The sequence below is a fragment of the Myxocyprinus asiaticus genome, chromosome 26, assembly GCF_019703515.2.
Source record: "Myxocyprinus asiaticus isolate MX2 ecotype Aquarium Trade chromosome 26, UBuf_Myxa_2, whole genome shotgun sequence".
Taxonomy (NCBI): domain Eukaryota; kingdom Metazoa; phylum Chordata; class Actinopteri; order Cypriniformes; family Catostomidae; genus Myxocyprinus; species Myxocyprinus asiaticus.
In genome coordinates, this window is record NC_059369.1 from 39,927,927 (window position 1) to 39,953,976 (window position 26,050).

Below are 26,050 nucleotides of genomic sequence, written 5' to 3' on the forward strand. Positions count from 1 at the left end.
TGCAGGATGATATGAGATTTAGGCCCAAGAAGCATTAGCTTACCTGTCCTGAACTTGCTGTATGGTCCGTTCTCATTCACCTGTCTACTACCAGACCAGAAAGGCAAACCTCTCTCACGCCACCTGCAGAAGGAAACATGACAGGTAATTTTATCCCATGATGCAGCTGAGATTGACAGTGTATTGTAGAACAGGGTACATATGTTTGCAGAAATAGGTGTGTAAAACACATTAAATTATCCTTTAATTATCCTGTTGATAACTGTACACCTGCACAACAAATTCTAGCATTGCTATTTTGTTTCTTTAAACGTCATATTCCGAGCATCGGACGACAGAAAAATATATGGTCGGAAGTCTGAGATATCAAGGAGGAATATCGGTAGATTCTCATAACGTGTCTATGACGAAGAGGAGGGCGGGGCCGGGCCATGAGGACACACGGCCAGCCAGCCCTGAATTGGGCTAATCAGCCGAAAGGGGGATAAAGACGAGCCGGAGGCACCAGTTCGAGAGAGAGAGAGAGAGAGACACGGGGCTGTGCTGCATGTGTGGCTGTTCGTTTATGTTTTATATTGTTTTAAGTTCATTTATGTCATTCAATTTTACAATGACTTTTCAGCCGGTTCCCGCCTCCTCCTTGCCCGTCCTTATACTGTTACAGTGGTGTCGAAACTCGGGAGGCAGGAGGGATGTCCTTGCCACTGCCGTCCGCCAAAGGAGCAGCCGCGGCTGTCTGCCTGGGGACGGAGGGATCGCTGCCGGCCGCCGACAGCCAGATGAATTGCTGTTATCCACCGAAAAAGGGGAGGAGCGGTTCCGCGGTTCTGCCGTCCGCCAGAGGGAGGAGGAGCAGTTGAGGACCAGATGACAGTGTGTCCGGGAACCGGCAGGCAAGTTTTTCTCTTTCCCTCTGTCGCTCCGCCTCGCTCTTTCCTTCTCCCCTTTCCCTCCCCTCGTCTCTCCCAGGGCTCCAGAAAGGCAGGGAAGACCTGCTGGCAGGCACGGAAGGGCACGGAAGGGCAACGCACCCCCTCCAGGAAGGGAGTGCGTCATGCCTGGCCTGAGTCGGGCGATGGAGGAGTGTGACGAGGTGGAGGGCGGGGCTGGGCCGTGAGGACACACCGCCAGCTCTGAATTGGGCTAATCAGCCGAAATTCATTTATATGAATGATTAACGGAAAATGTAATCTTAGGTGCTAAGATTTATACTTGTACTAAGTTTAATGCTTTATATAAGATTTCAACTTTAAAAACAGAAATATTCCACATAGTCTCTTAATTCATAGAATTTACATGAATAATATTTGCATAATAATTCCATGCATCACAAATACAAAACACATATTTAAAATTAATGCTGTTTATAATTGTTTTAGATGGAGTATAGAATGACACACTAAAGGATATGTCAACTATTTAAAAGTATTTTACATAAATAATCATGCTGAATCTCATCTGATTTTGAATGGAACGCAATATAAACTCTGCAGGAAGGTGGTGCTGGTTAGTTGAAACAGAACTCACCAGTGGAATATGAAAACAGCAGTGATGAGGAAAGCAGACACAATATCTGTCAGGATCCACATCAAATTGTACTCTTCTGGAGTCTATGGATTTGTGATTAAGAGAGAAGAGTGTGACTGCTAATCACAGACCTCAATATCTGTGACTTTTATATCTGTGACTTTCACAGTTACTGTAGTAGGTGGATTAGAATAAATTAAAGGGATAGTTCACCCAAAAATGAAAAGTCTCTCATCACTTACTCACCCCAAGTAATCACTTACTCACTGCAGAACACAAATTATGATTTTTAAAAGAATATCTCAGCTCTGTAGGTCCATACAATGTAAGCGAATGGGTGCCAAAATTTTGATGCTCCAAAAAGCACATAAAGGCAGCATAAAAGTAATCCATATGACTCCAGTGTTTAAATCCAGATTTTCAGAAGTGATATGATAGGTGTGTGTGAGAAACTGATCAATATTTAAGTCCTTTTTTGGTTGAAATTCTTTTCTCTGCCCAGTAGGGGAGGATATGCATGAAGAATGTGAATCACCAAAAACACAAGTAGAAGAATGTGAAAGCGATCTGTTTCTCACCCACACCTATCATATCGCTTCTAAATATATTGATTTAACCACTAGAGTCTTATGGATTACTTTTATGCTGATTTACAGTATGTGACTTTTGGAGGTTCAAAATTTTGGCAGCCATTCACTTGCACTGTATGGACCTACAGAGCTGAATTATTCTTCTAAAAATCTTCTTTTGTTTTCTGCAGAAGAAAGAACATCATACACATCTGGGATGGCATAAGGGTGAGTAAATGATTTCTTTCATTTTTGGGTGAACTATTCCTTTAAAGCAACTGTGGGACAATAGAACTCACCATGAGGAACAGGGGATGCTGTAGTTTCTTCAGGACATGTAGAGCGTTCGTAGTAACTGAATGAGTGCCAGCGCACCAGGCCAGTGAGTACAGCCATGGCTGACTGATCACATACAAGTTTGTGCTGATGTTAACTGAGGCATACTTTCTGAAATAAGAACCACACACATTCAGGAGACAGAGGGTCATGTGGGGTTCAGGACGGTGGGTTGTCACAGCAACTGTAAGAAGTTTTAGAATCTGAAGAAATTAGAGAACTCTCTCTGCAGTGCGACAGAGAGTTCAATAAAAGACGTCAAAGTCAGTGAGAACGAGTGTGCTTCCCAGAACATTTGTGTTTCTAAGGTAGAAATGTGGCTTTATTTTACAGTATCAACTTAAAAACAAAATATGTATCGAGAAATGCTGTGAGAACAAGCAAGTTGTGTCATTTTGAAAAGGAGGAAATACTGCAATTGCTCCATAAGAAAGAAGCTCAAGAAAGAATAGCTCAACCAAAAATGAAAATTCTCTCATCATTTACTCACACTCAAGCCATCCCAGATGTGCATTACTTTCTTTCTTCTGCAGAACACAAATTAAGATTTTTAGAAGAATATCTCAGCTCTGTTGGGCCATAATAATAATAATAATAATAAAGTAATAAAAATACATTTCATTTATTAAGCACCTTTCCCACAGCTCAAGGTCGCTTTATGCAAGTGAATGATGACCAAAACTTTGAAGCTCCAAAAAATACATAAAGGCAGCATAAAAGTAATCCATACGACTCCAGTGTTAAAATCCATGTCTTCAGAAGTGATATAATAGGTGTGGGTGAAAAACAGATCAATATTTAAGTGCTTTTTTATCAATCTCCACTTTCGACCAGCCCTCCTTAATGGGCTCCATTTGTTCATGTGAGGACAAGTAGGTATAGCTGCAACCCAGAGATCTTCAAATGGGGCAAAATCTCAGAAAGAGGGCGGGGTAACTCCAGAAGGGGGTGGGGTTACTCACACGGTTAGAGTTAGGGAAAGGGTTAGGTTAGGCCACTCACTGTGCTGTTGTGCAAATGTGATTTTTTTTCCTTTCCTTTACTCCTTCTATATATTTTTTTTCTTTCTCCTGCCTGCCCACTAGTTGGTTGGCGATATGCACGATAAATGTGAATTGCATATTTTGCGATATGGATTAATTTTATGCTGCCTTTATGTGCTTTTTTGGAGCTTCAAAGTTTTGGCCACAATTCACTTGCATTTTATGGACTTACAGAGCTGAGAAACTCTTCTAAAATTCTCTGTTTCTGTTCTGCAGAAGAAAGAAAGTCATACACATCTGGGATAGCATGAGGGTGAGTAAATGATGAGAGAATTTAAATTTTTTGGAGAACTATTCCTTTAAGGACAAAAATAAATCAAAACTTACCATATTTGCTTATTATATACAATTCATCAGAGCACATTATTCTAAAAGAAAAAAAGTTTGTTTTCATAATATTTTATCACAATTTCATATCTCTCTATGCCTTTGAAACAACTTTTCTGTCGACAAAAGAAAAAAGTTTCTATTGATGTAACCAAGACCACGTGGGCGGAGCAAAACAATATTAATAATCCACAATCTAATCACATCCTGATAGATAAAGTATAGTCCCGCCCTACATTATTTCCTGCTAAATATTGTGTTTTACTTGGTAATTTGATGCTGTTTTTGCACAGATGCCAGACTTATCTTTCATTTTGTTTCGAATAGTCATATTTCTTGGTTTGGTTCCAAGGTCCAAATAAAAAGCATCTTTCATTTTTTAAGTATTTCATTTACTGGATTATGCAAATAGGCATTACCACATGGTAATTCATAAGATTTTGGTTACACTGCCCACTCCTAATGCCAACATACTGTATATGATATTACTGAATATGGATTTGCATGATATCAGACACATGAAAAATGTTTTGACCAGAGTCAACGATTACAGTGTGATAAATCAGAGCCAGCAAATGCTGTTTCAGCACAGTGTCATTTAACAGTCTGATGTATTATGTATGATGTACCTGATCTGCTCCTGTGATATGTAACTGTAATGGAGGTTGAGTCGGACGATATGTTCCTCCTGTAGCTCCTCTATGGGGGCGTGATCTCCAGATGTCTGCTGTAGCTCTGGGTCAAGCTCCTGTACCACACTCCTTTGGTCCGCCGGCAGCCACAAGACCTATGAGAGAGAGAACAATTCAGAAACACAATGTAACACATCACTATTCTTATAATAAATTGCATTTTCATTATAGAGTATAAAGGGAATCAATTACATTTGTGGTACTTTAATGGTGATTTTTGGAGTCATTCATTTTGGGTGAACTATTCCTTTAGCTTTATTTTATTTTAAAGCTAACAGCAATTCTGCAGTCATGATATATGGTCCATAGTATGAAATATTACCTGGCTAGAGTTAATACAGGACTCGTTGTGTAGGACCTCAAGGGTGCGAGTGATCCACGAGTCCCTGTACGGATGACCTCGGGGTGGACGTCTCAGGTCAAAGATCACCAGATTTCCATGTTGGGCAGCCAGGTTGAGAAACTCCTTCAGGGTGAGTACTGTCTGGTTCTGGACTTGAACCCTCTCATCTACATCAAGAGAGGAGACTGTCCCAAAAGGATCCCTCTGAGAGGAGAGACAAAACTGAAAAATTATTTGACTGTGTGAGCAATTAGAGATTTTATTTGCCTTTGATTTCATGACTGCAAATGTACAAGTAAGAACTGTTTAAAGGGGCCACGACATGCATATTTTTATTATTTTAATATGTTCTTTGAGGTTCACTTACAGATGCGGCCTTTGAAAATGCGCGTTTTTTCATGCGCCATCATGCAATCCATCATGTGAAATCACTCGACATACCGAAAAATATATCAGACATACTTCTGAAAATATCCACCAGGTGGTGCATGAAAGCCTTGAGGAACAGCTCGTGCCCCTTTGTCTAGTTAGTTACAGGTCGCCTGCTGAGTCTTTTGTGGGTGCGTCATACAGTATCTCACAGGGGCGTAGATTCTGGGGAACTGGACTGCAAATGTGACTGAAAGTGAGGCTGATTCTTACATGTGCGTTTCCAAAGTGTGGGCTGCTATACGCGTTTATTGCAGGGAGGCCACGAGTTCCTTGAAAAATTGTATTAGGTTATTTTAAAAGATTATGGGCTGGTTTGAGTATTTCTGTAACTGCTGATCTCCTGGGATTTTCATGAGCAGCAGTCTCTAGAATTTACTCCGAATGGTGCCAAAAACAGAGTAGGGCTGTCAAATTCAAATTCCGAATATTCGTTGAATTTAAGAAAAAAATGCACATTCAAATGTTAAAACTGTGCATTTGAATTTTGGATTTGTGCCAAGCACTGACGATGACTTCAGATCGATCGCATTCTTGTGCTAAAAAAGGCTAGACACAGCGCAACAAATACAGTTTAACAGAAAGCAGGTGTCTCAAGATGCTTTTTAAATTTCGTTTTAATTAGACATAGCATCTAAAAAAAACAGCGCTCCTGCACGAGACGCCGAATAATCAAAAACAAAGTGAAACTCTAAACTCTAGAGTTCGTCTTACGCATGTTTACATAGAAAAACAAATTGCTGGTTACAAAAGTGTACGGTGTGAACAGCCCCTTACAGTTGGTGGAGGTACTTGGCCATTGCATCTTGCTCACTTATAACCATTTCCAAGCAATGAGTTTTTCGCTTTAATAAACGCTTTCTTTTCTTAAAGTCAAGTTTCTTAAAACTTTAAGCTAGATTCTGCTGATTGCAGTAGACTGCTGATGTTTGCGTGTCATGCCGTAGTTGCACTCATGGGTGAAATTTTACCTGAGCTTTGATGATTAAAGTCCACCATACAAAGAGTGCAAATAAACGTCCTGTCCCACGCTCACCTGTGCATGAAAGATCATTTATTTATGTTCCTTAATGTTGTGTCAAATGTTTATTTTACTTTATATTGTATAGTGGATATTGTTAGTATTATTTTTATTACCATTACTTGGCGGTTCTTTACCACTGTTTTAAGAGAAAGAGAGTCTTCCCTTTCTTATACCACATATGCTGTTTGAGATTTAAATAAACCATTTGTGGTAGGGAATAAAAATATGGCATACGATATTATTTACATGTACAGTAGGCTATATGACAGCACATAGCGGATAGAGCCAAGTCTGAATTTCACACATACACTGTGGCCTAAAACCTCAGAGCTTAATGTGTAACAGCCAAGTTAACTGGTTTTATTCCAGCAAAAAAGGCGGTTTATTTAAAAATTAAACATTACAGGCAGTAATACTGAATACTAGTAAATTTATATGGTACCCTATTCCATTGTTAATGTAAGCTAAGGTATATGTATAAGAAACTTTCCTTGTAGGAATTAGACTATCCTAATGGAGGAAGGGACAATTCACACCTACATCAGACATCCTACACCCCCAAACCCCCGTAATATAATAAAATTTAGCGTGTACCTTTCAAGTTGTTATGGCTTTCAGTATAAATGTTGATTTTTAAGCTATACGAAAATATATGCATAATGTTCTCTGATCAATTTCTTCATAACATTTAGGCCAACTTTGAAAAAATATAGCACTTCCCTCCCCCAATTTCTAGCTGAAAAGGAGAGATGTGTTAGACCTGAAACAAAAGAATCATGAATGGGGCAGTTTGAAGGCAATGTTCTTTTTAAGAATTTGAGCTTTAAGTAATCCATTTGTGCATATTTATGCATCAATATAATCAGAATGTGAATACCAAATAAAATTTATTTTAGTAACTGAATCATTAGTGGTTTATCGGCATGTATACAGTATACACACTCAATAAAAATGGCTTGTCCTTGTTTGACGTCCTTTGTTGCTGCCTGCTACACTACGGTTGCGAGAGAGATTCACAGATCCCCGGCCAAGCACAAGTTGTGCATGGGCTTCGGCACGAGATAGGACCAGTGAAAAATGAGTATAGCCTAACGAAATAGTATATATCAAAATGAAACGTGTGACAGTTTCATACATTTATGCTTCTAGTCAGTGATATGAAATCAACAATAGTTTATTGCCATTGCTGATCAATATTGCTTGCTGTTCATTTTTTTGAAACTGGCTAAGGTGGTCCCATGTGAGAAATTAACTCACTGACTAAACCATTAGCAATTGGTGTTGGTTCAAATGAAACACGACTGCCCTCTACTGATCATGTCTCTCCTGTACTGCCTAATGTCACGTCACACCGTGTGATGTCACAGGATCTGTTTCCCTTTGATGCGCATTCACAAAGGCCACATCTGTATAATATTAGTAAAGTTTTTTGCACAAAAAACAGTCATATATTTGCAAAACATGATTATTTTCTACCATCATTCTGACCCTCTGTCAGAAACGCTCGGTTTTGGTGCTACTTCTCCTTTAAGACTTGACAGTAAACGCCCACTGTTCTGACTGGCTCTCTGCTCTTGACTGACCTGCTCTCTCCTTACCATCTCACTGCTCACCACTACTAGGCGGGGCTACAGAAGTGATAAGGTAAAGTAGGCATTGATATGTTGTTGCGGAGGCAGTCAGATGTAAATGTCTACCACAGTGTGACATCACAATGTGGAGGAAGTAGAGAACGATTCGTTTTGGCAGCTTGGTTTCAAAATGCGCTTTTTGCAGTGAGGGTGAAGTTTTGAGTTCTGAAACTTACAGTATGTTTTTATAGTACAATGACCATTTATATGTTAAAAAAAATCAAGGAAAAATGGATTCCTCATGTAATGACCCCTTTAAAGAAGTGACACCGTGCTCTACTGCCCTACACAATGGTACAACAAAAACTGTAACAGAGTGTATTTCCGTACTTCACAGCCTTCTTTTTGTTTGTCAAATTAAATATGTCATGTAGTCTGACTACGGTTATTGCAAAGCACAATTCTGAAGAACTGTCACCAAGTACCTCAAAGATGGTACATGTATTCCACCTTTTGACTACAATTACAATCCACATAACACTAATAAACTTGGCTAAGGTCCAGCCCTTGTTGCAGTCGCATGTCTTTTAGGGTTGGCTGGAACAGTGACGCATGGTACCTCCTTGCAAAACCTAATTCCAGTACGAATCCTTTAATCCCAATTGATTCCACCCCGGGATTTAAGATGGATTTCTGAGGTTAATTCCTCAATTGGCCAAGAACCAGAGCATATTTGGATGTTTACTGCATAAGTTTTATAAAAACACAATGTTTTTTTTTTAATCTGTTTTGGCCAAAAAATCCTCAAAGGACTTGCTTCTGGGTGAATTCTCAGAAAACACTCAATCGATTTGGTGCCTTCTCTGATATAATGGATTCTTTTAAGTACAATTACTATGAAAGAACAACGTGTTCGGCCAACTAAATACTGGAAAATGCTGGAAAATAACAAAATTTCACAAATATTCAGCAAACATATTATCCCTCTTTTAAATGAAAAATAGAAATTAGTAATTACAGTATCAGAGTCACTTCTCTTAAATGTAACAGCTAAAAACATCAGCATAAAATAAAACATATGGCAAAACGAAAAATCAACCTTTTGTCATTATTTTTAACACAAACATGTTCGGAATAGCATACTACTCTACAGTTTCTGTGGATTAAAGTATGTGTACGATGCACAATATGCAAATGTTCCATATGCATGGAATACATAGATGGCCTACTAGTACATTTACCAAAATAAAAGCATACTGCCAGAGACAGTTTAGCAGAGACGGACCACTGCTATTAAAATGAATGGGAGAAATTGGAATGGCCAATGGATGTAGAAAAGGAAGTACTGCCTTACAGGTAAAAGAGCCAATGACCTTTTAGATACAGTCTATCAGTCAACTCAAAACCGTGCATACGCATTAGCTTAACCAGCCTGAAAATTAGCATTTTTTAGCGTGATCTGAGCTGAAGCAGCACAATTTATGATACCATTGTTGTCAGATTTTACTGCTTATTTGAAATATGTTCTTTGATCATAATCTTGACCAACTATTTTGAAGATTTCGGTCTTTCCACATACAAGTAGATAGGAGCTGCACTTTCCCGCTTATTTACATAGAAAACAGCTGCCCAGCCTGCCCGGAGGCGTTCCAAAGATGGCCGCTGAGTGGACTGACTAGCCTTGAAAGGGACTTTGATACTGCATGGAATACTGTATCCCACAATGCAATGCACTTGACTTTTCCAGTGTGATGAATGAACCGAAGTCGAACAGCTCTTTCATGAAATGGGATTGTCAAAAGTTATGTGATGCTACACAACACCGGAATTATGGATTTGCCCTATTCACTTCCGTTGTAGATGCCTCACTGAAACACATATTTTTGCTTTTTTTAAAGAAAAGGATTCAAAATAAATTTTTGTGGTAATCAACATTATGCCACAAACGCTGACTGAGCTTAATCTGTATCGAACCCAGAGTATTCCTTTAAGTAGCCAGTATACTATGCAGTATTCATGAAGCACTACACGCTAGTATTCACTATTGGTTCATGAACCCATTATTACCCAGAGGAACCAGGATCCAGCATTGAGCATCTCCAGCTCTGCCCAGGTAAACATGGCTGCTGAGTCATCTGTTCTGTTTGGAAACACTTCATGCACGTTGGTTGTCCTCCTTAGTGTGCTGTCATGCATCAGGAATGGGACACCGTCATAACTGTAAAGAGGAAATACTCTGTGAATATTTCGGCACACTCAAAAACAATGGCAACTACTGTATTGCTGCATGCTTTGAAAAATAAATTACCTCTGTTTTGTGTGGGTCTATTTTTTACACATTTTCAACTTCTCAAAATATGAAAAAAATGGTGCTTTGTATTTATTCAAAACAAAACAAACAAAAATAAACAACAAACAAAATAAAGGCATTTTAACGTTTATATATGAGGAAGACCCTTGGACTATACTTTTTCTATATTGAAAAATAACAACTCAAAGAACCTGTAGACCTGAAACAGTAAACTTACAGACATGGACCAAACAAACTGCTTGGGTAACCCGTATTCACCTGTTGTGAACTAGTGAACTAAATCTAAATGTTAAGTTGGCCAAACGTGTAAATAAAGAGTCCCCTGATTCTGCCAGCTTAATCTCTTTTCTATCCATACATGACACAGATCTATATTTGTCAGTGGGTTCAAAGGTTGTTTTATTACTAATAATCCAAGGGTAAATAGGCTTCATTCATAAAACATGAGCAGAACAAATTTGATTCAGTGTGAACGCCCCCACGTCTTCCTCAGACAGATTGACAACTCAACAGAAAAATGGGTAATACTTTACAATAATCAGAATCAGAATCAAAATCAGAATGAGCTTTATTGCCAAGTATGCTTACACATACATGGAATTTGTATTGGTGACAGAAGCTTCCAGTGCACAAGCAAAACAACAACAAGACAGAGATAATAATAAAAATAAAAAGTGAATAGAAAATATAAATGTAACATTCTGTAACATCTGTAACAATGTTGCTTGCACTGCCAATGACAAAGACGATGACGATGGAGTAAAGAACCCAAGTGCAAATTTATTCCAACGTGTAATCCAAAAACCCTAACTACAAACATGAATGAAACATAAACATGAACTTGACTTAGACGTAAACTTGGCTTGACATAAACTAGACTTGACATGAACTTGAACTAACAACCAAAGTTACATCAACAAACAATACCTGACAATGAACCATGGAAAACATGAGGGTTAAATACATGACATGGGAGAACACATGACAAAGATAACCAATAAACACTAAGAACTCAAAACAAGATAACAAGACAATAAACCAATGAAAACAAGACACATGAACATGGAAGGAAACATGAAATCACATGACAAGGGAACCACATGACATGAAACAGGAACTAGATTTTCAAAATAAAAGACACGAAAAATATGAACCAACAAAATATATATGACATATCCCCCCCACTAAGGGGCGGCTCCCGATGCCCCAACACATGAACAAAACACATTAAATATAGCATAAACCCAAAGTTCTGTAGGGAGCTGGGGGGGGTGGTGGTCTTGAAACGTGGCTAAGCAACACATGGCATGGCCTGACAGAGTCAATGGAAAGTGGGGCCCTGAGAGGCTCGAGGGGCGGAGCCGTGGAAGGCGGGACCATGAGAGACTTGAGGGGGCAAAACCAGGGAACTTGGTGCCCGGAGAGTAGCCGAAGACTCGAAGGACCATGGTGGAGCCGGAGGTTCGGAGAACCAAGGTAGCGCCCAAGGCTCGGAGGACCGAGGTGGAGCTGGGGGATCGGTGGACAGAGGTGGAGCCGGTGGGACTGAGGACCAAGGCGGAGCCGTAGGGAAGGAGGTCCCCGGTGAGGCCACAGGCTCGGATTTACGAAGCGTAGTTGTGGGATTGGAGAGCTCAGGCGGAGCCAGGTGACTGACTGACCAAGGCGGAGCTGGAGGGACGAGGGAACCCAGAGAAGCCGATTGGCCGAAGGACCACGGTGGAGCCGAAGGGACATAGAGCCAAGGTTTAACTGAGGGATCGGAGAACCAAGGCGGAGTCCAGGGCTCAGAGGGTCTAGGCGAATTCGGAGGGTCGGAAGTTCCCCTTGTCTGATCCTGAGGAAGCATCCATAGTGTGGGTACAAGGGCGAGAACCATCTCCAGGTCCAATAGCTCAGATGTGGCTATGACGTGGCGTGGAACAGACTCAGGCGTGGCTGTGACGTGGCATGGAGCAGGCTCAGGCGTGGCTGTGACATGACATGGAGCAGGCTCAGGCATGGATTTGACATGACATGGAGCAGGCTGAGGTGTTGCTGTGACATGGCATGAAGCAGGCTGAGGTGTTGCTGTGACATGGCATGGAGCAGACTCAGGATCCGGGGCAAAAGATGGCGCTAGCTCAGCGTCCATGAGGAGGAACTCTGGCTTGGCAGCCATGTGTGGAAATCTGGCTTGGTGGCCATGACATGGAACTCTGGCTTGGTGGCCATGTCGTGGATCTTTGGCTTGGCGGCCATGTCGTGGATCTCTGGCCTGGCGGCCGTGACGTGGATCTCTGGCTTGGTGGCCATGACGTGGATCTCTGGCTTGGTGGCCATGATGTGGAACTCTGGCTTGGTGACCATGTCATGGAACTCTGGCTTGGCGGCCATGACGTGGATCTCTGGCTTGGCAGCCATGATGTGGAACTCTGGCCTGGGATCCGCCTCCCCCACAGTGAACGTAGAACCAATAATCTGTAGGGCGAGGTCAATATACTGAGCCAGGCTGTGGGTACTCTGACCGCCTGGTATCAGCAAAGAGATAGATTCAGTTAATCCAAAACGGAAAATGTCTTTGAGGGCAACCTCATTTAAGTCCATCTGGCATGCCAGAGTGCAAAAGTCCTCTACGTAATCTTCCAGGGGACGATTCCCCTGACATAGGCATAGGAGTTGGCTTGCTGGGTTCATATTTGTCGGTCAGGTATTCTGTAACGTTCTGTAACGTCTGTAACGATGTTGCTGGCACTGGCAATGACAAAGACGATGACGATGGAGTAAAGAACCCAAGTGCAAATTTATTCCAACATGTAATCCAAAAACCCTAACTACAAACACGAATGAAACATAAACATGAACTTGACTTAAACATAAACTTGGCTTGACGTAAACTAGACTTGACATGAACTTGAACTCACAACCAAAGTTACATCAACAAACAATACATGACAATGGACCATGGAAAACATGAGGGTTAAATACATGACATGGGAGAACACATGTACAAAGATAACCAATAAACACTAAGAACTCTAAACAAGATAACAAGACAATAAACCAATGAAAACAAGACACATGAACATGGAGGGAAACATGAAATCACATGACAAGGGAACCACATGGCATGAAACAGGAACTAGATTTTCAAAATAAAAGACATGAAAAACATGAACCAACAAAATACATATGACAATAAGTATATATAGAAATACACAATAAGATATAAATATAGGAGGGCTGTCCTTTGTAGTCTTCTGATGTCCAATTTCATACCTGAACCAAACCAGACAGTTATTGAAGTGCAGAGGACAGACTCAATGACTGCTGAGTAGAACTGTATCAGCAGCGCCTGTGGCAGGTTGAACTTCCTCAGCTGGCAAAGGTAGTACAACCTCTGCTGGGTCTTTTTCAAAATGGAGTCAATGTGGGTCTCCTACTTCAGGTCATGTGAGATGGTAGAGCCCAGGAACCTGAATGACTCCACTGCTGCCACAGTGCTGTTCAGGATGGTGAGGGGGGTCAATGTTGGGGTGTTCCTCCTGAAGTCCACTATCATCTCCACTGTTTTGAGTGTGTTCAGCTCAGGTTGTTTTGACTGCACCAGTGAGCCAGCCGTTAAACTTCACTTCTGTATGCAGACTCTTCGTCATCTTGGGAGAGGCCGATGACAGTAGTGTCATCTGCAAACTTCAGGAGCTTGACAGAGGGGTCCTTGGCAGTGCAGATGTTGGTACACAGGGAGAAGAGTAGTGGAGAGAGCACACATCCCTGGGGGGCACCAGTGCTGATTGTACATGTGCTGGAGGTGAATTTCCCCATTTGCACTAGCTGCTGCCTGTCTGTCAGAAAGTTGGTGATCCACTTACAGATAGACGTGGGAACAGAGAGTTGATGTAATTTAGTCCGGAGAATAGCTGGGATGATGGTGATGAAAGCCGAACTGAAGTCCACAAAAAGGATCCTTGCATATGTGCCTGGTCTGTCCAGATGTTGCAGGATATGATGCAATCCCATGTTGACTGCATCATCCACAGATCTGTTTGCTTGATAAGCAAATAGAAGGGGATCTAGAAAGGGTCCAGTGATGTCCTTCAGGTGGGCCAACACCAGTCTCTAAAATGACTTCATGACCTCAGACGTCAGAGCGACAGGTCTGTAGTCATTAAGTCCTGTGATTTTGGGTTTCTTTGGGACAGGAATGATGGTGGAGCGTTTGAAGCAACAGGGAACTTCACACTGCTCCAGTGATCTGTTGAAGATCTGTGTGAAGATGGGGACCAGCTGGTCAGCACTATAAGGTTAGTTAAAAACATTAGTTAACATGAACTAACAATGAACAATACTTCATTTATTAATCTTGGTTCATGTTAATTAAAACATATACATACATTTAAAAATGTAATACATAATAAAAATTTTAAAAGTTGTATTTGTTAACATTAGTTAATGCACTATAAACTAACATGAACTAAAAATGAATTCTTGTATTTTTTTATTAACTAACATTAACAAAGATTAATATTAATGCTGTAAAAAATATATATAGTTAATTATTGTTAGTTCATGATACCTAATGCATTAAGACAAGCAATGCTAACGAATGGAACCTTATTGTAAAGTGTTACCAAAAAATGGATATGAAAATAAAATATATATTGATTTCTAGAGTTACTTTTTGTAATGACTTTTCAATGAATTACTCAGTCTGCCACAAAAATGTTATTTATTTGAAATATCTTTATTTACAGGCTTATTTCAGCAAATATTGATTAATGTAATTTATTGTGATTTATTTGATTAGTAAATCAACATATCATTTATTTAAAGGAATGTTCCGGGTTCAACAGAAGTTAAGCTCAATCGACATAATTTGTCAAAATGCTGATTAAATATACACCTTCCCTCATCCATACTCCCTAGGAAGCTTCCCAGGGCTCGTGCAGTAAAGACGAGAGCACTAACAGTATTAGTGTACCGCTAATCACCTTAACTGAGCGCAGTGACTCATCCAGGAGCATTTGGTGTCTTTTCTCTATTTATAGAGACCTGTTGGCTCAAGTAGACCATTGTCCAGATGACAGACCTTGTGAATGAGCTGCCCATTGACTATTTGTTGATGTCTTTGTAGCGGTAGATCACAGAAATATGCTCAAGTCTGCGACACGTGCTGGGCAACTGGGATTGTGCTATGATTTCTCGATACTGAAGAGGTAGTCGCAAAAGGATTATGTACCATCAGCAACAGATCTATTCTAAATACTAGCGAGCTGCCTGATGTCTACTACCTACATGGGCAGCTGCCTTCCGAGGTAGCATCATTACCGAAAAAGTGAAACACTCTGTCAGAAACTCATCATGCCTAAAAATGTTGTCTATGTAGGAAGCACACTTTGTTTTGGAACAGAACGACAGAGTAGGTCATATATTTTCCGCAGCATGACAGGGCACAGCAGGTTTTAGATAGTATGTCCACTTTTATAACAGATGTGACCAGAAAGTTCTTCCAGAAAGCAAACCTCACAGGAATTTGTGCATTTAGTAGTAATATACACTATATGTTAGAAACAATGCAAACCAGCATATGTTTCAGTGCTTTATAAATGAATTAACACAAAATAAAATTAGTGGCATTGGGTGAAGATACTCACCTGATTGTGACATCAGTCTCTAATCCCTCTCCACCCGATTCTATAGCCTTCTCAAAGGATAGCTGGGTATTCTCGGGTGCAAGCTGTTTGAAAAGAAACAACACAATTCAAATTAATTCAAAATGTATGTAATTTTAATGGTAAAAGAATGTAAAAATGCTACAGTAAAAAAAAAACATTATTTGGTTAACAGGTAGTTACCTTAAAATATACTGTAAAAAAATATAATACATTTAACAAGACAATACATGCAATTGTTTTAGATGTAAAAAAGTATTATTTTACCATATATAGTAATTAATGGTAAAAATATATATTGTGTTTAACAAGAGAATACATGTACTATTGTTAAAATTACGGTGATAAAACAATTATCGGGCATTCCCAGAAGTCCCTGCCTGACCCATCATAATTCATTGTACTTTATGGGAATAGTTATATCAGTTATGTACATTAGGGTGTTCTGTTTTATATTTTATGTCCTTTAGTAAATGTTTATTGCATTATTTTAGTGTCACTTGTGTTACCCTGATAGTGTTTTGTGTTTGTGTGAGTGACACTGTGCACTTTTCTCTGTATTCATTATTGCTCCTGGAAGGGCCACTCTTGATGAAATTTAAGTCAACATAAGGCCTTTTGTATTTACAGTTATTAACAATACATTTTAAAGTGAAAACAGATTATATAGTTCCAGTAGGTTAGTACTGTATATCAAGTTTATATCATTTAATAATATAAACGGTAGTGAACCGTAAAATGTACAGGCATCAAAATTACATCCGGTAAAGCCTGAAACATGATCACCGTATTTTTTCACGATAAATTTCTGCCAACCAAAGCAGCCGTTATTTTACCGTAAATTTAACAGATTTTTTTTTTACAGTGTAGAATTCAATTTCCACTAGTTAAAATGCTAATTCTTGAGATCAGCAATGGAATTTCTACTAATGAAAATGCTAATTTTTCATATCTGGAAAGTGGTTTTCAATATTAATTTCAGATAGCTGGAAATGGATTTCAGATATCAATAAACTGAAGAGTAATTAAGGATATCTTAAAAGGCCTTCTTACTACATTCAAATTATAGATATCTGAAATTAACATTGCCACTAGTAAAATGAGCATTTTTACAAGTTGTAATACAATTGTTGATATCAGAAATGGACACTGTCACTAGTAACATTTTACTATTGATATCTATTATCTTTCTATTGACATCTATTTATTTATGACAAAAATTATTTTTACTAGTAAGAAGTACAGGGCTGAAATGTACATTTGAAATTCCAACAAGTATGAAATTAATTATAGATATCTGTAATTGTGTTTTGAACAGAAGGATGGATCATTGTGAAATTCTACTAGTAAAAATTCAGTTACAGATATCAACAATTACGTTTTTACTATAGCTTAAATTCCATTTTTGATATCAAGAATGGGTGTTTTATGAGTAATGATGTGATTCTGAAATCAAGAATTAACTTTTTTTTAATAGTACAAACCTAACTACTGATATAAGAAATTAGCATTTTTACTAGTAAAAATGTAATTATAGATATCTATAATTCATATAATAAATGATAAATAGCTAATTATGAAAAATTTGGTAACACTTTACAACAAAGTTCCATTTGTTAACATTAGTTAACATGAACTTACAATGAACATTAATTTTACAGCATTTAAAACAAAGATGTATTTGTTAACATTAGTTAATGCACTATGAACTAACATGAACTAACAATGAACAATTGCATTTTTATTAACTAACGTTAACAAAGATGAATAAATGCTGTATAAAATATACTGTTTATTCATGATACCTAATGCATTAACTAATGTTAACAAATGGAACCTTAAATTCAAGTTATTTCAGAATGAAACGACATCTATTTTGGTTCTGACATTGAAAGAGATGTTGATTTCATGATGGATTGAAAAACCTAAGCAAAATCCCTAATGTATTTATTTAAAATTACACAGAAACAGGATCTTAATATGACACACCATGGGCGCTCCTCTGTGTCCAATGAGGATAGGTGCTGGCCCCAATGTGCCCTTCTCTTTGATGCAGGGAGAATACATGCCCAAAGGCACCAAATACAGCGCGAAGAGAACAGCCAAATACAGGCTCAGGAGAGCCACCTGCCTCACTGAAACACAAGATATTTTTTGAATGAACATTTACAACTACTGTCGTTTTGATTAATTGCATTTACATTACGTTATATTTTCTGAAGAGCTTGTGAGCAATTTGAGCACTAACAACAGTGAAGCCTGCCATAGCAAACACCACCAATAAGCAAACTCATGAATGAAAGGTTAAGACAAATCCAACAGTTATTAAAACACAATGCCTTTTATAGCTTCAAGACGTAGGAACGTTAGATGTATTCTTTGATATATAACAATATTAACTGAAATAAAACATATCAGCTACGATTGAAGCTGAGCTTACACAACAACTGCTTGCAAAAACTGAATTTTTGATCTGACTGAAATTAGGTCAACATATTCCCCTTATAAATCCATTAAGCCACCCAGTTAAACATTTTGTTATAGGCTATTAAAGAAAAAAACAGCACCAATACTGCTACAATAATTGCGCAACTCCAATAAAAAGCGTAATTAGAGAAAGATAATCCTGTGGCAACGAGGCCCAATTTACTGTAGAATCCACATGACGTATGTCACCTCTACACTGGCACGGCTCATCTCAACATTAGAGACAGAGAGAGTGATGATGTCTTTGTGAATGTTAGAACAAAGGGTCAGTCTGTGGAAGAATCGAACATCACTCTGGTGTGAGCTGAGCCTTTGTCCCACGTTTGTCTCGCTGCCTCGTTAAGAGATAGCCCTTGTTAAGAGCGCTCATAAGAGTCTCAAACATGACTCAGCGAGATCATCAGCAAAAGGCAGGGAGGAGAAAGAATAAGAGTAGGACGGGGATGAACTAGGCTTTCCAAGGACAAACTGTGCATCACCGACGCTGTAGTCTTAGTGCTATAGCTGTTTTTCAAAAGTGCAGATGCAATTTTTCTGGCCACAAACCACCTTTTCTTTGGTGGAAATGCATGGGGAAGGATAACGCATTGGCTCCAACGCCAGCACCATGCCAGTGAAAAAAAGACTCGATAGGGTTGACAATGTGTTAATACGATCACACACCTCTCTTGTTCATGCGAAAGAAATGTAAGGCTATTGGCCAAGAAAGAAGTGCCATTAGTGAAACTCCGCCCACATGCAGAAAGGGCGCTGTGACCTGCAAAACAAACATGGAAACACATAAATGCAGTTCAGGAATGTCTTGTAAAATTTATGTCAATTGTCTTTAGCAATGTTTAGAATGTTTTCCACAAATATAACAGATGAAGTTACCCACCTGAAAAGAAATAAGCAGCGTGGTCCATTCTTGGCTCCATAAGTCTGTCAGCATAGCTGTGGCACAGATGGAGAAGATCAGAGTTACCAGGATACCAATCTGTGTAACAAAAAACAAAGCATTTTTGTATTAAATAATCACAAAAAACTAACTATCACTGCACAGCTTGGCTAAAGTCCACCATTTGTGTTAAAAACATTGTACCTGAGAAAAATTGCTCTGTTTGTTTGAGCAGTTAGACTAACCCGATATAGCTACTTTGGCTCAACCAATGGCTTAGGGTTGAGGCGGGACTACCTGTTTTGTCCAACCAATGGCAGAGGGGGTGTTCAGGAAAGCTGTTTGAAAACAGTCCCTATTTTTCCAACTCCTTTTGGTGATGCTAGTGACGCAGAATTTGCTCACTTCACCTTTAAAGCCCTATTCAGATGGGATTAGTTTTTCGGACAAATGTCAGTAAAGTAATAATTACTGCTGACATCTATAAAATTTACCATCAATTCGCACGGGATAAGCGATGTCTGTAAAAATCACAGAGATGGGTGTGTCTACAACATTAACATAATGCTTTAATGCGTAACTGACCTATTAGAAAATTATACTGTGCTGATTAATTATGCAGGAAGTATTAAACATGAGCACATACTGTACCTGTGATTATTAGAAGAAATTGATTGGAATATCTGACTAAATACAACAGAATTGGTGACGTTAGCAAGCATGCAATCACTCTTGAATTGAAAATATGGACAATCCCTTCACATTATGTAAATTTATGTTCCAAAACACGGGGCTCAACACAATTTCCCACACTCACTCTGCTCAAATCATAATTAAAAACTGCTAGTTTCTCTTTTATATGGGTAAATAAACACTCGACAGCATAAAATGCTTGAGAAAAACATGTATCAGTCCAAACGCAACAGCCAGCGTTATCTGAAGTTGTGAAGCGCTTCTTACATTTTCTGCCATCTTCTCTTGACCAACATCCACTTCAGACACTCAATATTTAATGGGCTCAAGGGCTGGAAAGTGCAGATTTACAGGATTTTTAACAACATGTCAATTTGCACGGGATTAATATTACCTGGGGTTATTTTTACAGGCCATTTTATAGTAGGTAAAACACTCTGTAATTTTTACCGGCATGGACCGCACACTCCGTAAAAGGTCCTGAAAAATTACTGACATGACCGATTCGCACGGGATTAAAATTACTGAGAAGTAATTTTCTGGTAATTACATTACCCCACATCCCCATATAAAACTAATCAAATTAGTATCAAACTAGTCAACAGACTTGTGTTTTCTTTACTGGTATCTTCAATAAATTGATTATGTAGAATGAAATATTTAACCAAGTTTAACACTATTTGTGAATTATTTGAAGCAGTTTTTCTCATTACAGATATCACCATGAATTGAAATTTAAATAATTAGAAATTAAGCATTCACAAGTTCACAGCAGTTACAGAGCAAATGATGAAGCACTGTTGTTCTGTTCACCTTGTGGCTCCAGTGAAGGTACAGCCTCTGTCCTTCAGAGAGAAGGCACACTGCTAGAACCTGAAAAAAGTCAAAGCCAAGTAATTAATTGTTGCTAATTATACAAAATTAAATGGAAATGCTTTGTTGCTGTTCACCATTCTTACCAGCAGGAGGGCGATATAGGTAAAGAGGGCAGCAGCAACCACCAGCAATACCACTGACCAAGGGAACCAGAACCCAAAGTTCCCAAAATTAAACCTGTGGAAATAAAGAACAGATTTTAAGTAAGAAAGGATTTTGTTCTGATCTATCTGTCTGTCTGTCTGTCTGTCTGTCTGTCTGTCTATCTGTCTGTCCGTCCATCCATCCATTTGTCTTTCTAGCTATCTGTGTCCATCCATCCATCCATTTGTCTGTCTGTCTATCTATCTGTGTCCATCCATCCATTTGTCTCTCTGTCTGTTTATCTATGTGTCCATCCATCTATCCATCTATCCATCCATCTATCCATCTATCTATCCATCCATCCGTCCAACTGTCTATTCATCCATCCATCAATCTATTTGTCTGTCTGTCTATCTATCCGTCTGTCCATCCATCCATCCATCTGTCAATCTATTTGTCTGTCTGTCTGTCCGTCCGTCCATCCATCTATTTGTCTGTCTGTATATCTGTCTTTGTCCACCCACCCACCCATCTATCCATCCATCCATCCATCCATCCATTTGTCTGTCTGTCTGTTTATCTATGTCCATCCATCCAGCCATCCATCTACCCGTCTGTCCGTCTATCTGTCCATCCATCCATCAATCTATTTGTCTGTCGTTCTGTCTATCTATTCATCTGTCCATCTGTCCATCCGTACATCTATCTTTCTATCTAGCTATCTATCTATCATCTGTCTGTCTGTCTGTCTATCTATCTGTCCATTCATCCATTCATCCGTCCGTCCGTCCATCTATCTATTTGTCTGTCCATCTGTCCATCCATCCATCCATCAATCTATTTGTCTGTCTGTCTCTCTGTCTATCTATTCATCTGTCTATCCGTCCATCCATCTGTCTGTCTGTCCATCTGTCTGTCCGCCGTCCGTCCGTCCATTCATCCATTCATCTAGTTGTCTCTCTTTTTGTCTGTCTGTCCATCCATCCATGCATCCATCTGTCTGTTTGTCCATCCATACATCCATCCATTCATCCGTCAGTCTATTTGTCTGTCTGTCTGTCTGTCTATGTATTCATCTGTCTATCCATCCATCCATCAGTCCATCCGTCCGTCCATCCATCCATCCATCCATCCAATCCTGTCTGTCTGTCTATTAGGAGTGTAACGGTTCTCGGTAAAAAAACGAACCATATGGTTCGCCACCCATGGTTCGGGAAGCATTGGCACCGCGGTCGGTTCACCTCAAGTTTAATGACACTCATTAATGATCTGGAGAACAAGTTCTGGTCAAGAAAACAAAGCTTCAAACAGACAGGCACAGTTAAAACTCCGCTAATGCACATGAATGGATCTGTAGATGGATATGCTCCACCTGTGTTTCACGTGGGTCAACTTGATGACATCACATTTTATTTAAAATGCACATGCAAGTTCTTCTTGTTTCCTCGTGCAGCTGTGATCTATTTGCAAGCATCAATAATGCGCTTTGATTAATGGCATCAAGATGCCGTTATAGTAATACATTGATACATTATTAATCTTTTATGCCGACATCACCCAGGGAAAGAGCCGCAGGTGAGCCGAAACTGCACACACTTCCTTTCAATTTTAAGCAGATCCTCCGTGCTAATTCAGACAGGCATGAAACAATAAGTAAAGCGCTCGGGGTGTTCATGTGGGATTTCCACATATATGAATAAAATACTCGAGCAGCATTATCACAACATCCCTTCTCATATGCCTTTTAATAGCAAGGTTATTCCTTTTATAGCGATGTACAGCTTCTGAATATTGAATATATGTTGAGATTAATTTTAAGTGCAATTTATGTTGATGCATGTAGCATATTAGTGCAGGTATTAAGTTAAAATGTTGATTTAGTAATTAGAGAAACAAATTTTTTTTTTTTTTTTTTAGTAAAGGACCCTGACTAAAGTTAACCATGGTTTTACTATAGTAATATTGTAGTAACCATGACTGCTGTCACCATGGTTTTCTGAACAGAAATCATGGTTTTGATACAATTAACCATGGTTTTACTACAGTAATACTGTAATTTCTATATAGTAACCATGATTATACTATATATTTTAACCATGACAGTAACCATGTTTATATTGTGGTTACTATGATTTAACTACAAATGCCATGGTTAAACTACAGTTACTGTTGTAAAACAATGATTGTTATTTAAGGGCAAACCTGCTGAAGTGTTTACCAAATAGATTATTCTTTGGATTTGGCAGTAATATTTTTTTTTTTTATGAACAAAGCAAATACCGAACCATACCGAAACCGTGACCCTAAAACTGTTTATCCATCCATCCATCCATCCATCCGCCAATCTATTTGTCGATCCATCCGTCCGTCCATCCATCCATCCATCCATCTAGTTCAGAGACACTTACCAGTCAAAGTCATTGTAGTCGTTCTGCGCCTCACTCCAGAAATAGAGGAATATCAGCGTCAGAAAAAATGTTATGATGAGGAGCACGAAGCTACCACATTCCAACTGCAAAACAAGACACACAGAACACACAGAGAGCCATTATTACCATTGAAAAAAACACATGCACTTCAGCACAGTTTGTCAGCACAGGGGCTGATGTGTGAAAATTAAACAGGAGGATGAAACAGAGGAGCCATATCAGGCTAATTCAAACTTTGCCATTCAAATAATATCTTTAGAATCACATTGGACAGCTGCCTCAGCTGTGCACCATTCGAACAGTGAGTCATCCAGCTGATTTTGAATGACTTGATGAATGACGTTTACTGAGTCATGTTGTAAACTTCTGAATTTTTATTTTTTTTTAAAAACCAGCCCATCAGCACACGAAGAGTGTATAATAAATGCTGAGCTCAGTGTGTTAAAGAAGACTAATCAGTGAATACAGTAGAAAAGAGCACTTATTAGCACTTTCTATAGAGTCTGAGCAGCCTGGGTGCTTTACAGTCATATGCAGATATTCTGGCTAAGAGGAGAATATCTAAGGGGGCTTTCACACTGGGAATGTTTGCTGCGGTCCGATTCCGAGTGCGATTGTTCCCGGTGCCCCCCGAAGCTTTGGTCTGGTTTCACACTCACTTGATTCTATCGAACCCCTGGTCCATTTGCGTTCATCTTACGTCATCACAAACACGCATGGAGAACACAATGGGACTCATCATACTTTTTGTTTTTTTGTTATTTTGGTGCCATTATGCACAGCAAAGTGACAACTACGTATATGTGCGCTTCATGGTGTAACTCATCAGATGTCCAGGGGAAGGCGGCTTGCTGCTGCTCACAAACTGCGTTTTTTTTTAGGAGACAGCTGATTGCAAGGAATTCATTTGCATCTTTGTTTACATTGCACACTTCGCTCGTGTCCAAGGTGAAGTTATCGCCACTGTCATCTCCTATTATACCCTATATTTATAACCTATAATAGTATTTATATATAGTATTTATAAGGTGTATCGATAGATAGATAGATAGATGTCGGCATCGACTAAAACGCATGCGCAGGTTACTTTACTTCCTGAATGAGTGCGCACCCGCGTCCGATTTGCTTTCACATTCACGCGAATCGCGCTACAGTTCCATTGCAACCGAACTCAGACCACTTCCTACAGGTAGTCTCGGGTTCGGTACCGCGGTGCACTCCCCGGTCCGCATGACAGCTTTCACATTACCAATTTTTCATGCGAACTGTGCTCTGTTTCGAACTAAACTGCCAGTGTGAAAGCACCCTAAAAGATCTTAAAGAAAGGTTTCACAGGCCCCTATATGGAAATATTTTTAAATGTAGTGTGCTGATTATAGCAGTATGCACTGGCTTAATTATCTTTACTTATCTTGACAACTGTACATGTAATGGCCCAGTTTTGGTGCTGCTTCTCCTTTATGACCTGACAGTAAACGCCCACTGTTGTGATTGGCTCTCTATTCTTGACTGACCTGCTCTCTCCTCACCATCTCACTGCTCACCGTTACTGGGCGGGGCAACAGAAGTAATAAGGTAAAGTAGGTGTTGATGTGTTGTTGTGGAGGTGATCAGATGCAAATGTCTTCCACAGTGTGACATCACAATATGGAGGAAGTAGAGAACAGGTCGTTTTGGCAGCTTGGTTTCCAAAAATGCTCTTTTTGTGGTGAGGAGGAAGTTTTGAGTTCTGAAACTTACAGTATGTTTTTATAGTGCAATGAACTCTTAAGTCAAAAGAAAATTGTATTCCTCATTTCATTAAAGTCTTGGCTACAAAAAAGCTATTGAACATTTTCTCTATTCTTTCAAGTAAAAAAAGATTATTAGATCATCAGTTCATTGAACACACGATAACCTTTTGTGGCATCTTGTCACAACTGCAGGGCATGTTGTCACTAATATGGAGTAAGTTGTCACACTGGAACCTGCCATTAAACCAGGGGCATAGGTTTTATGTGAACATTGATGGAGGACACATTCCCAATCACAGCCACCAAAACAAAATCAATATAACAATTCATATAACAACAAAAATGTGAAGTATGTGTCCTCACCCGACTACAGCAGCATTCTCCCGGCTGGGCTTTGGCGCGCTGGTAGCGTCTCCACTGGCAGCCGTAGAGGCCGGCCAGACAGGAGACGAATGGCTGGTGCTCATACCGCTGCAGCAGCTGTCGCCGCACCACCTTTAACTTCCCCAGCTTCAGTCTGGACAGGCTCACTGGAGAGCGGCCCATAAATCAGCCCTACCTTTCATGGAGCAGCCTGGAGCAGACGAGATGAGGAGGAAAATGAGACGATCAACAGAGGGGGAGAACTGCAAGAGAGAGACAAAAAATTGTTAAGCCAGGAGCATACTGTATGATTTTTACAATGCTTTAAGATTGCTGCTAGATATACTATATGATATGATCCCAGTGAGATCTTGGGTACAAGCCAAGGCACACTGTACGGCATGATGTCAGACTGTACAGTACACATCAAGACGAATTTGGTCACAAACGTTCCAACTGACAACATATGTCAAGCAGCAGACTTTAAGAAAAGTCTCCATATTTGCACTTCATTTTACATCATTGCTGTCTAGGATAAAGGATTGAGATATTAAGGAGACCTCCTTGTGTAATTTGTAATTTTTTTGAGTCAGAAAACAACATTAAAGCATAGGTATTTTGCTCAATTTAGACAAAAATGATCAATCATATTTAGTGTTGTCACGATACAAAAAAATTCAGTAGT

At 39.4% G+C, this 26,050-nt stretch overlaps 1 protein-coding gene across 4 annotated transcripts in view; it reads right to left on the bottom strand.

Annotated features, from left to right (window-relative positions):
• The window catches only part of LOC127416913 (glycerophosphodiester phosphodiesterase domain-containing protein 5-like), a 53,763-nt gene that overhangs the window by 5,399 nt on the left and 22,314 nt on the right, over positions 1-26,050 (bottom strand). For all 4 annotated transcript variants that reach the window (XM_051656513.1, XM_051656512.1, XM_051656514.1 and 1 more), the window contains exons 2-15: positions 25,366-25,628; positions 23,249-23,352; positions 20,840-20,933; positions 20,694-20,753; positions 19,188-19,286; positions 18,974-19,067; positions 17,813-17,958; positions 15,806-15,888; positions 9,929-10,079; positions 4,817-5,041; positions 4,432-4,589; positions 2,396-2,543; positions 1,528-1,610; positions 44-123 (exon numbers count right to left, since the gene is read on the bottom strand). In XM_051656513.1, the coding sequence (XP_051512473.1) occupies positions 44-123; positions 1,528-1,610; positions 2,396-2,543; positions 4,432-4,589; positions 4,817-5,041; positions 9,929-10,079; positions 15,806-15,888; positions 17,813-17,958; positions 18,974-19,067; positions 19,188-19,286; positions 20,694-20,753; positions 20,840-20,933; positions 23,249-23,352; positions 25,366-25,548 (1,708 nt within the window). In that variant the 5' untranslated portion in view covers positions 25,549-25,628. The remainder of the gene's footprint in view (positions 1-43; positions 124-1,527; positions 1,611-2,395; positions 2,544-4,431; positions 4,590-4,816; positions 5,042-9,928; positions 10,080-15,805; positions 15,889-17,812; positions 17,959-18,973; positions 19,068-19,187; positions 19,287-20,693; positions 20,754-20,839; positions 20,934-23,248; positions 23,353-25,365; positions 25,629-26,050) is intronic.